Source organism: Thermobia domestica, chromosome 13 (genome assembly GCF_964235325.1).
Source record: "Thermobia domestica chromosome 13, izTheDome1.hap1.1, whole genome shotgun sequence".
NCBI lineage: Eukaryota > Metazoa > Arthropoda > Insecta > Zygentoma > Lepismatidae > Thermobia > Thermobia domestica.
In genome coordinates, this window is record NC_137466.1 from 94,493,042 (window position 1) to 94,506,103 (window position 13,062).

The following is a 13,062-nucleotide window of genomic DNA, read 5'->3' on the forward strand; positions in this document are numbered from 1 at the left end:
TCACTACAAATAACTTCACATTCGAAAATAAACAATCAAATCTTCATTAAATTCCAATTCCTGCATCCCACTACGTCTAGAAGTAAAGCCCCTCTAACGACTTCTTTCTCTCCACTATTCTTCATTCCGGATATATTCCCATCTTCAGATTACTGCCCTTCTTTTTGTATTTTATTCGAAAATAATCACCACCTTGTAAATCAAAGATACCACCATGGAAATTTCCGTACTCTTCTTTCTTCCCCACACTTTCCTATTCATGAGAAGCAGTGAACAGCAAATTCTCCATTCATGATCACTCCAACGTTCCATCTGGCTTCCATTCATTGAGACCATTTTTCTAATATCAACCAACAGAAAATCAGCAATGGAACTACTTCTGTAGCCTCTAAATAACAAGTACTCGATTAAATTTAACTAGCCTTTATCCAATCAACAATAACTTTTCACGAGGTGTTCTTAAAGAGTTGGGAACTGATATGTGACATAGGCCTATATATATATCAAACCTAACATTAGTATATAATACCTCCATTTCAAGAGATCGCACTTCCATATCATCATCCTCCATTCGCCCCATCCACTATCTTGTGTACTAGCCATTCGTGAAACGCGTATTTCTCCACTACAATGTTTTTTAACTACTAGAGCCACTCGCCAGCACTCTATAACTGGAGATATTCCTCCCTCCTGCAAACCATTAAAAAACGAAGAAAACAAACAAGTATAAAATAGCTATAAGCCGAATTACCATGCAACTCTCCACTTTCTACAGAACTTCATAAGTCTTTACTCACTAACCCACCCGAAATTCGTATTTTTATTTTCAAAATCATTTCCTGAAGCCTCTTCCACCTTACTCATTACAAGATAGCTTTTTCAAACATCTTGCGCTCCACTAAAGAAGTGTTGGAAACCCACACATGCAACTTGTCTATATTTAACACCATGTGACTTTCCAACATCCTACCACAAAGATAACTTACATTTCACCATTCCAGTAGTTGGAATTCCTTCAACTTCATTTACACCTCTAAATACACTCATTGTCCAACCTTATATGTTGATGAAACAATAACTTCTCTTTCGTCAATTATCACGGATATTTCTAGAGTTCAGATTCCCTACCTCGCTCTTAGCATACAGCTTATTACAACAGCATCATATTTGACCATATCTTCTGCCCAAGAGTTCACAAAATCTTTCATCCGGGTTGTTCCATATCCCTCAAAAAAGAAGTGAAAACACACATTATCGTGAAATGTACCCTTGGTACATCTGTAACAAGGTCATCTCACCTCACTTCCTCAATTTCTTAAATATTTGTTTTATTTATACTGTTAGATTAAATTTATGTTTATATTTTATTACTTTTTTTAGTAATTTCATTTTTTATTTTCTATTTTATATTTCATTATTTTTAATTTTTATTAATTTTACAATTCAGTTTCATTTTTAAATTCATGTTTCGTAAATTCCTGTTGTTATTTATTTACATTTTTATGTTTTTCTCTTTCCTTCTTCATCCTTCCCAAACATTTCTTCTTAAGTTCTTTTCCCCCTAAACTCTCTCCATTTTAAACTTTGAAATATTGTTTCTTTACTCTGAGCGCCATCATGACAGTGCTTCGGATACTTCTCAGTTTTTTTGTTTTTCGTATAATTATATTATACAACTTCCGTCCAGAAAGTTCGGTGAATGACGTCATACTGCTTACAGTCGTAAGAGTGCGCCACCGCCACATCCCACGCCGGACAGATCAAGACATGTCTGAACAAGTCCCCTAGTGGCGACGCTGTGAATGTGCTTATCGTGTGTAAACAACACATTGTAAAGTGAAAGTGTAGTGAGCCTATACCAAAAACGATACCGAAATTAAACAGAGAATGAATATACTGTTCTGTTTCAAACTTGGAAAATCAACGAAAGAGATTCATGAAATGCTGATAACAGTTTACGAAGAAAGTACTGTCATCTTGAAGTGTGTTTGAGTGGTTTAAACGTTTCCGAGAAAATCGGGACACAGTGGAAGATGCTCCCCCCTCTCTAACTGACTGACCTGCAACTGCACGTATCCCGGACAACGTACAGAAAGTGAAGGAATTTTTAGCCGAAAGATTGTCGTGTGGCAATTAGAATTATAGCGGAGGAAATGGAAATTGATCATTAGACGGTTCACTTCGTAGTAATTCAGGATTTGGGTAAACGCAAGTTTTACTCCAGATTCGTGTCCCACACTTGGACTCCGGAACAAAAGAAAATTCGGCTTGATTCCTGTAGAGACCTCATTGACATGACAGATTGGGACCTAAATTTTCTGATAAGCACCGTCACGGGCGAAGAGACCTGGTACCTGAGGTATGATCCCAAAGGCAAGCGTCAAAGTATGGATTAGCGAGGTCCAGGGTCAGCGAAAAGTAAGAAAGTGCGAAATAAGATATTCCTCATCAAGACAATTTTCGTGGTGTTCTCCAGCTCCTAGGGTCTTGTCCGTAAAGATTTCCTCCCTGAGGGAACAACGTTAAATGCCTCTACGTACGTGGAAATACTGAAACGTCTGCTGCAACGGATCAAACAGGTACACCCCCAGTACGCCAAGCAAGGCGATTGAACCCTGCTCTACAACAATGAACAGCCACACACTGCATTTCTGGTGCAGCAGTTCCTGGCCAACAGGGGAGTTGTGCCACTCAATCAACCATCTACTCCTCAGACTTGTCTCCCTTGGACTTTTTCTTGTTTCCCAAATTGAAATAAACCCCTGAAAGAAAAGAGGTTGTCGGATATTTCGAACATCCAAGGTAATGTTACGACCCAGATGAAGACCATCCCTAAAGACGAGTACCCCAGAAGTTTCCAGGACTTGTACAACCGTTCCCAGAAGTACATTACCATCAATAAGGATACTTTGGAGGACAATAATTGCTGTTTCAGTTAAAACAAGTATCCATTCCAAATATAGATACATTCACCGAACTTTCTGGACAGAGGTTGTATTCTTTCTTCTCATACCTGATAAAGAAATTCTGCAAATTACATAGTTTTATGTTTGTATGCTTGAGATAGTATTTCGTCATACTTCTGATAAGTAATCTATATATTTCATTAGTGAGTAACTTACAGGCACAATTAATCGAAAATATACCTGATAAATCCTTTCTACAATCCGTTTTGTCTTCTGATGCATGGTATCCTTGAACACATTCGCATTTCTCTTTACACTGTACTAAGCTTTTGTTGGACTTAATTGTACAATCCTGTGGAAATTTACATGGTTCCCCAAGCTCTGAAATAAACAAGATAAGCAACAAGTCATACATCGTTCTGTTCATGTGACTTGAGAAATAAAATATAAAACTCCTTAATATCATATAAGTGTTTTAAAATTTGTAAAGCCGCATTTCCGAAGATTTCTATGTGAAGATCACAGAACATTAGTTTTCAGATAATTATTAATTATGTTCAACAAAATATTAAAACAATTAATATAATAGGTAATTGTCTCTTGCATTTCGCAGCGGTCAGGATTGTCTCTCGCGTGCTCTCTGTGTTATCGATATTGAATTCGTGCAAGTTAATCATAGAGACATATTACTTAAAGTAAGAAACCCAAGTTATCAAGTTTCATGTTATTACTTCCTGTAGTTCAAAAGAACGGGGTAACGTGGGTTCCCGTCACCACGGCATGGTGCGTCCTCAGGTTGCGGATAGAGGAGAAGGCCTCTAGATATAGAAGTTAGCTGCGAATATACTGAATAAGGAGTAGCGGACAGACGACTAGAAGTGGTCCTCCAGCTTGGAGATATGAGTAAAGTTAACAACCTCATCCTGTAAAAAAAGGTACTTGTTCAGAAACATTCACAAAAGCCTCAGATAAGGACTGATAACTTGGCACGGCCTCAGCGTAAGAAAATGGACATGAGATTTGGAACATGGAATATTAGAAGTCTTTATAGGACAGGCGCGTTAAAACCCGTGAGGAGTGAGTTAGAGAAATACAGGATGGACCTAGTAGGAGTTCAGGAAGTTAGGTGGGAAGGAAATGGATCTGTGAATTCCGGATATTTTACGTTCTTCTACGGGGAAGGAAATAAAAATCACCAATTAGGAACAGGGTTTTTCGTTCACAAACGAATATTACTAGCAATTAAACGGTTTGGATTTGTTACTGACACACATTCTTTTATTATTCTTAAGGGTCGGTGATGTGATATTATTGTTTTAAATGTACATGCCCCAACAGAAGATAAGGATGACGATATAAAAGACATTTTTACGAAGAAGTGGAACGGATATTTGACCAACTCCCGCGATACCATATGAAAATTCTATTAGGGGATTTCAATGCGAAGGTAGGACGCGAGGATATTTTCAAACCGCTTATAGGGAACGAAAGTCTGCATAAGGAAAGTAATGACAACGGTGTTAGACTCGTGAAATTTGCAACATCCAAAAACCTAATCGTAAAGAGTACAAAATACTCACATCGCGACATTCATAAGTACACTTGAACCTCACTAGACGGAAAAAAAAAAAAATTAATCAAATTGATCACGTTTTAGTAGATAGAAGAAGGCAATCTAGCATAATTGATGTCCAGTCCTTTAGAGGGGCTGATTGTGACACTGATCACTACCTGGTAGCAGCGATAATAAGAGAGAGATTATCGTTGAATAAAGGAAATATTCAATGTCCGAAAACAGAGAATTAATTTTAGCTGGAGGCGAAAAATTGTGAAACAAGATACACAAACTCATTCTCCTTATCTGGAACAAGAAAAAATTGCCACAAGAGTGGAAAGAATCAATCATTGTTCCAATTCACAAGAAAGGCGACAAAACTGACTGTAATAATTATCGAGGCATTTCTCTTCTGTCAACATCCTATAAAATCCTTTCAAATATTCTATTAACAAGACTAACCCCATACGCAGATGAAATTATTGGAGATTATCAGTGCCGCGGATTTAGACGAAATCGATCAACTATCGACCAAATATTTACCATTCGACAAATACTCGAAAAGAAGTTGGAATACAATACTACGGTACATCAACTATTTATTGATTTTAGAAAGGCCTACGACTCGGTTAGAAGAGAAACATTATAAAACATTCTTACAGAACTTGGAACACCGAGAAAGCTAATTAAATTAATTAAATACGTTTAAGTGAATCCCAAAGTAAAGTCCGGGTAGGAAAATTTTTGTCCACGAGCTTTCACGTCGAAAATGGCCTGAAACAAGGAGATGCGTTGTCGCCATTATTATTCAACTTTGTCCTGGAATACGCTATAAGGAAAATCAAAGATAGCAACCAATGCTTAGAGTTGAACGGTATTCACCAGGTTATGGCATTTGTTGATGATGTAAATTTAATACGGGATGATAGGAGAACAATAGAAAGAAATGCAGGGATCTTATTAAACGCTTGCAGGGACAAGGGTTTAGAAGTAAATGCAGAGAAAACTAAATACATGAAAGTGCGTCGGGACCATAATACTTCAAATTACGGATGCGTTAAAATATTAAATAATACTTTGATAAAGTGGATACTTTCAAATATCTAGGATCAATATTAACAGACGAAAATCATACTCACGAAGAAAGTAAATGTCGACTAAAAGCAGGGAATTCGTGTTACTATTCGGTTCAAAATCTCTTGTCGTCGCGAATTCTGTCGAGGAATTTGAAGCTTAAAATATATAAAACTATAATCATGCCTGTTGTTCTGTATGGTTGCGAAACATGATCGCTTACTCTGAGGGAAGAACATAGACTGAAGGTATTTGAGAACAAGATTCTGAGAAGAATATTCGGACCCAAGAGCAACGGGAATGGGGAGAGGCAGAAACTTCATAACGAGGAACTACATAATTTATACGGTTTACCCAACATTGTTAGGGTCATCAAGACTAGGAGGCTTAGGTGGACAGGTCATGTAGCTAGAATGGAAGAAAGTAGAAACGCCTTCAAAGTCTTAACTGGAAGACCAATCGGAAAACGACCATTAGGAAGACCTAGGCGCAGATGGGAGGACAATATTAAGATGGATCTCGCAGAGATAGGAATACAAAGTAGAAAGTGGATCCAATTGGCTAAGGATAGAAGTCAGTGGAGAGCTTTTGTGACCGCGGCGTTGAACCTCCGGGTTCCATAGGCCATAGAGTTAGTATTTTAGTTAGTTCAAAAGAAACGTATTATCGTCTAAGAAATCTAACACCCTGTATTCCATAACTATTTATGGGTGAGTTTTAAAAACATTAAAAGATTTTAAAAAGATTTTTAAAAAGACCGTCAAAAGAAATTGTTCCAAATATATGCTTCGGTACTTCCAGAATCAGCAGATTTAAATTATATATATATATTTGTTAACCCTATTCTAAAGTCAATTGTCAACTATAGGAGTTATTGGCAAGATGGGCAGAAAGTTCTTCATCAACAGTTAATATGCAATTATGTTATTAATATTTGTTTATATACTGTATTTGTCAAGAGTATTGAAATGAAGTAACGGTGCGTAGCAATTATGTTGAGCCACTGTATAAATTATATATACACGTAGTATGAAATATGTAAAGTTATTATACATACAGGATGGACAATTTATCTGGAAATTCCTTGATAATGGGTACGCCAAAAAAGGGAGAAAAGCGAAACTCTGCATGAAGTAACTATAAGGAGTGGGACATTGTTTTAGGTAATAAGCAATACTACTCAGTAAACAGTGTTACCATTCCAGTATAAAGTTATATTTTTTTCAAACGGCACTACGTCAGATTATTACATATTTCAAATCAACATGTTAAACGAAAACTGCAAATATCACATTTTTATTCAGTGTTGCAAACTAAGGATGTTATAGTATCACAAACATCCAAAATTAAGAAGCCTCTATCACACATACAGCACAACGGATATGGACAAGACAATACACATCGGAAGTATCTTAGCGTTGAATACTATGGCCATAGTATGACTTCTTTTAAATGAAAAGCAATGAAGTTACAAGGGCTTGAAAATTTGAATTTTTCTGAAAGGCTTTATTTCGAAAAAAAATGTTTAGATAAGTATCATATATAGTTACTTGTGTGGTTTGCAATGTACGTGTAAATTATTTTGCCGTTTACAGCACTTCGATATCTTAAACCGTTCCAGAGATATGATAAACATTGCTGAAGTTTGCAATACTGCTTAAACCATGTAATTGCGAGGACTAGTTGTAATTACACCTAGTAAATGTTATTTCTAGAATGATACAAAAGAGAAGAAAACCAAAATCAGTTTAAGTGTTGTCCATTTTCAGAAGTGTTGTTAACATTATCAATGTTTATCATATCTCCGGAACGGTTTGAGATATCGAAGTGATGTAAACGGCAAACCACACAATTAATTAATTATGATACTTACCTTAGTACGTTTTCGAAATAAAGCCTTTCCAAAAAAATTAAATTTTCAAGCCCTTGTAAATTCGTTGCTATTCATTCAAAACAAGTCATACCATGACCATAGTATCCAATGCTGAGTATAGTATCCGATGTTCTTTGTCTCTTGGCCATCTCCGTTCTGCTGTATGTGTGATAGAGGCTTCCAAATTTTGGATGTTTGTGATACTATAACATCCTTAGTTTGCAATACTGAACAATAAATGTGGTATTTTAAGTTTTCGTTTAACATGCCGATTTGAAATAGGTAATAATCTGACGTAGTGCTTTTGAAAAAATATAACTTTATACTGGGATGGCAACACTGTCCACTGGGTGGTGTTGCTTATTACGTAAAACGATGTTACTCTTCTTATAGTTGCTTCGTTCTAAGTTTCGCTTTTCTCCATCTTTTGGTTTCTCCGTTATCACGGATGTTCCAGATAAATTGTCTACCTTGTATATATATCTGTTTGAGGGACATAGAAGAGTTTGTAAGAAGAATTTTGAAGATACGTAAGCGGAAAGTGTAGTCGAATGTACCTTTGTGATGGTTTCTGTGCTTTGGGATGGGAACCATAATGGGAAATTTGGGTACTGTCAAAGAATTGGTGAGTGTTTATGCAGATTGTAGGAAGAGTTAAAATTTCATTAACATCTGAAGCTTCTCAGGGGTGAATTTAAGAATGAAAGTAAGGTTCAACAAATCATATCTATTTGAATGGTAGAAACTGTGTGTTATCTCTGAAATGGATAGTTCTGCTAGTATTATTATTCTTCACCAGACTCTCTCTACTTTCAACCTGCCAAAAATGTGATAATATTTTCACTATTATGAGACTATTCCATTATATGCTGTTCGTCCTGCTTCGTTCTCTACCTTCTGATGAACATTTAGCGAAAGCGCTTTTTTTTGAGCGAAAATAGTAGATAAATCTTGTGACGGACGTCCCATGGTCCCTATATGCCGAAACATTCCAAGATATGTACACAAGACTAGATGCCACACCATTCACCGTTTCATAACCAAATTTTACATTTCAAATATTATTATTATTATTATTTGAGCCTCCAGTGGAGTTTTGAATTTTCTTCTTAATCTTAGAAATAAAAATAGTTTACTCCAGATTGAAAACAAAGTCGATTTTTTTTTTCTAAACCGATGTAACCATTACGTGTATATTTCATAAATTAATATTTAAACTGAGGACCCTAATATATAGTGAAAATCATTTCTGCTGGAAAAATCCAGAAGGTTTATTATTATTATTATTATTATTATGATTATTATTATTATTATTATTATTATTATTATTATTATTATTATTATTATTATTATTATTATTCCTTCCTATAACGCATTCTTTGTTGGAGACTATGGTTCTAAATTCTTTTTAGCCTTTTTCAATTGAGCTGAGACTCTGTGTCAAACTTGCTCTTACATTTGTATGAGTTTAGATAAGATTTACTACGTTTGGAGAACAGTCAAACTTGCTCTTACATTTGTATGAGTTTAGATAAGATTTACTACGTTTGGAGAACAAAGTTTTTTTTCTTTAATATATAACGAAACCTTGGTCGATCTCAGAATCGTAATCGTGCATGTAGAATACACGCGAAACGCGTCCAATGCCTTCCACTTCAGGAGACATATTGAAGATAGCGTCCAGAATTGTTGTCAAACCAAAAATTAGCGGGTGCTGTTGCCAAGCGAAAAATCAAGAACCGTGTAACTTCAAGTTCATGTAAGTCTGGGTATTACTGTAATCGTTCTCAATTTTTAAGGAATATTCTATAAACAGGATTCAATATTTAATTCAGGATTTTCGAAATGATTGTTATAAAAACGTAGTTACTTAATAGACTGACCACCGTGCACAAAATATATGTGCATCATAGTGGGGCCACATATGGTTGAAAATAGTCATCAGGTCACTCAAGCAAAAGAAAATTTTGAAAAAGGAAACGTCAATTTAAATTTAAGACTCGCACTTGAGTATTGTGGTCGAGTGAATCAAATTTACAACGCCAAGCCTTAAGATCCAATATTGCAAGAAGTGCTTTTGCTTCTTGCTCGTCCATCTTGTATACGTCAAGATATAGAACTTAGAACTTTGACCACTACAAATTGTTCATACACTTTCTTCTTTTCTCCTTCTGTGAAAATGTAAAAATGTGGAAATATTTAAACTTAATCGACAAATTCATGAAACCTGACGATTAATATGCTGTACAATAACACAGCTACTAAAATATAAATAATGTGCACAGATATAAACCAATAAATTAATTATAGCCAGGTCAAGCCATTTCTACGAAGTATGAATAACTACTGCTTTGTGAGGCCAGGAAACAAGTGAATGGCAACATTCAGAAGCCTAAATAACTGATTTTACACACGTTTACAATAATATCAAATGAAACCGATAAGAGTATTACAACCCCAATCAGTTGTGATGAGACCAAAAACTGAGTATCATGGCTTCAGAAGAGGGGTATTTGACCTATTTTTGGATCTCATGGTAATCAACCTGCTATTTGAAGGGATACCAGAACATCGTTAAAATTGCTTTATCTAGTGGAATTGAAATAACTATGAAAACATTTAATATAAATATGATATTCAAAAATATTTTCGTTTTGGAATATGAATAAAGTTAATTTATTTTCAAGAGTGCCCGGAAACATGTCATTAGACTAATACATATTACTTATCTTAATATAGAGTCTATATTAAGGTGAGTAGACCGCAAGTGATTTCTGAAATGAGAAGTAACCCTCAAGCCAAGAAAAGGTTAATCACCCCTGCCGTATAAAAATAAAAATTTAGTTCTAACTGTAAGTTGAAAATTGGGTACTACGAAGATTCCATTTACAACTTTTGTTCCTCAGTTTAAAACTTATGCAGTAAACTAATAAATTCAAGCAATATATTTTAAAATGAAGAAGATGTAAATAAAAAAAAATAAATTGTATTAATAGTTAGTAATATATGAGTAATGTATGGTATCTTCTATAGTATATGAAACTAAAAGATCTATTTTTTGCTGATTCCAGTTTCTTAGTATGGGACTTACATGACTTCAACCACAATAAATATCTGCATTTAGACCACATCATTTAAAACAATTTATCAGATATGGGCCTGAGAGCATAGAGGATATGAAAAATTTCGTTATTTCAGAAAATAAATGTAATTAATTTCCCATAACATGGCATGATAAGGGCCAAACATTCTCAAAGACTGCACAAATAAAATTTGCATAATTCTGGCGTCTCTTATTGATTTAGATTATAGAGTATTTGTGAAGTTCAAATTTATAACTACTTACGTACAAATGGCCAGCAAAGCTTCCATTCGTCTACAAAATAAGTACCAGCCTTACATTCACAAGCACCAGTAGAACAATAAGCATTCTCTCCAAACATGGAACATTGCTCATCAACCTCGCAAGAACCGCTTACGTGAATTGATTGAGCCACTGAAATAAATAAACAAATATATATATATACTGTATATAAATAATGATATGAATGACTACCACTATCTTTATAACCACTCTCCTCAACATGTTGTTTCAAATTTTCGGATTTAATTTCAAAAAGTCTAGGTAAATATTATCTCCAAATAACTAGCACGAAAAGTAAGCTCTCATGTTCCCAAAAACACGAGCATTTTTATATATGTTTATAAATACTTTCATTCAAAACTTTGGATTCTGTTTTAGCCAAACTTTATAGTTAACTATCGAAGTTTCTGGCAATTTTTTTTTTTTTTTTTTTTTTTGATCAAAATAGAATTCTTGAGTTTTTGTAATGGCCAACGTTGTGTTTATGACAAATAACTTTTCCCCCCTCTTTCCTTAGAATTAGAAGTTTACCTCGTTAGAAGATGGTATGCTTGTTTACTGAATCATCTATAACACCAAAACTTTTGACAAATAACGGAGTACAGTAATCAGGATCTTTCAGTTTTCTTCGTGATTAGCATTAGTGAAAAGAACAGCTGAAGATGAAATATTTTAGATCCTTCAGGCTATTAATCATCTACACAGGTAAAATTGTGCAAGAAGGCATTCGAATGAACTTCAATTTTTTTTAATATATATATATATATATATATGCATTCGCTTCTCACAATTTTATCTTTAATAGAAATTACTGTTGATCTTCTTAGATTGTGTTCAGGTTTCATGTTTTGAAAATATTTAAGTTGAATAAGTGAGTTAACATAACAAAAATGATAAAACTACTTACATTACAAAAGCATAATAAAATATAATATTGTAAAGGATGACAGGCATTTTGTGCCTAATATGACTTATCGTACTTCAAATACATCTAATGTATAAAATAAATAAATATATGTGGGAAGATGTCAAGCTCTAATATAACAAATATCTTGTTTGTTTTCAGAGTGCACCGTTTTGATTATAGCGTTGAGTTAACGAAAAAGTCTCTATTATTAAGTGTTCCAGTAGGGATCAACTTCGGATTCTTGTATATTAATATACATTTGAGGGACTTTAAGTTCATTTTTTTAAAAAAAACTTACTTAATTTACTAAGCTCTCGATTTTCTTACAAGCTTGAAAAGTCCTGATTGCAGGAATCTCTAATATGTTCTTTTATTGCGATTATCTCATTAATATACTCATTGATAAAATATAACTATTTTGTAGTGACAATTTTCGTTTCATTTTGATACCGTGAAAACGAAACATGAAGTTAAGAAAGAAAAATGATGGTAAAACTAAACAAGAAACTGTTAGAATTACAGATAGGCAACACACCTGACGCAGGCGACGTAGCAGTTGTATTTGTGATGAAGTTCTTTATAAACGTATTTTTCAGTATGCAATAATTATCCGTTTTTCTTCCTTTTCTTCATAATTTATGAAGGAGCTGTGAAGTTCCTTTTATATTGACAACTTTTATTTATATTTATATTTTTATATTCCAGAGTAAGAAATATGAAAGTGACACAACAAATATTGCCTAATAAATGTGTTTTATTTGCTGATAGCACCAATGTTATTATTACATGTAACTCACGACATGATACTGAATATAATCTAAACACTGCATTTTCACGATTAAGTAACTGGTTAAGTAGCAATAAATTATTTTTAAACAATGATAAAACTTCCTTGCTAAATTTTTATTATCCTCTTCAAAATAAATTTATTCCTTATGTAATGGTAAATAACAAAAAAGTCGACTTTCCTATTTCAACTAAATTTCTTGATGTCACAATTAGTTCGAAACTAATTTGGAATGAGCATATTTCTCAACTCAACAAAAAACAAAGTAGTATTTGTTTCGGTCCTCGTAGACTAAGAGGTAATGTCACAACACAGGCTTTAGTTTCAGTGTACTATGCAAAATTCCATTCTTTAATAAGTTACAGTATTATTTTTGGGGGTTATTCTACTGAAGGTATTAACACGTTTCGCTTACAAAAGAAAGCACTAACTAAAGGTTGTGTTTGGATTGTCACCAAAGTCTTCTTGCAAACCCATCTTTAATGGACAAAAAATTTTACCATTACCTTATGTGTATCTATATCAAATTATCTTGTTTACCGTAAGTATCAAATTATCCAAGATCGTTCAAATTGACACCATAAAACAAAATTGAA

The 13,062-nt window shown here is 34.1% G+C and overlaps 1 protein-coding gene across 1 annotated transcript in view; it reads right to left on the reverse strand.

The window, feature by feature from the left end:
* Positions 1-13,062, reverse strand: part of LOC145669237 (uncharacterized) — a 138,951-nt gene that overhangs the window by 6,805 nt on the left and 119,084 nt on the right. Inside the window, exons 15-16 of the mRNA XM_081737561.1 lie at positions 10,755-10,904; positions 3,147-3,287 (exon numbers count right to left, since the gene is read on the reverse strand). Of these exons, the coding sequence (XP_081593687.1) occupies positions 3,147-3,287; positions 10,755-10,904 (291 nt within the window). The remainder of the gene's footprint in view (positions 1-3,146; positions 3,288-10,754; positions 10,905-13,062) is intronic.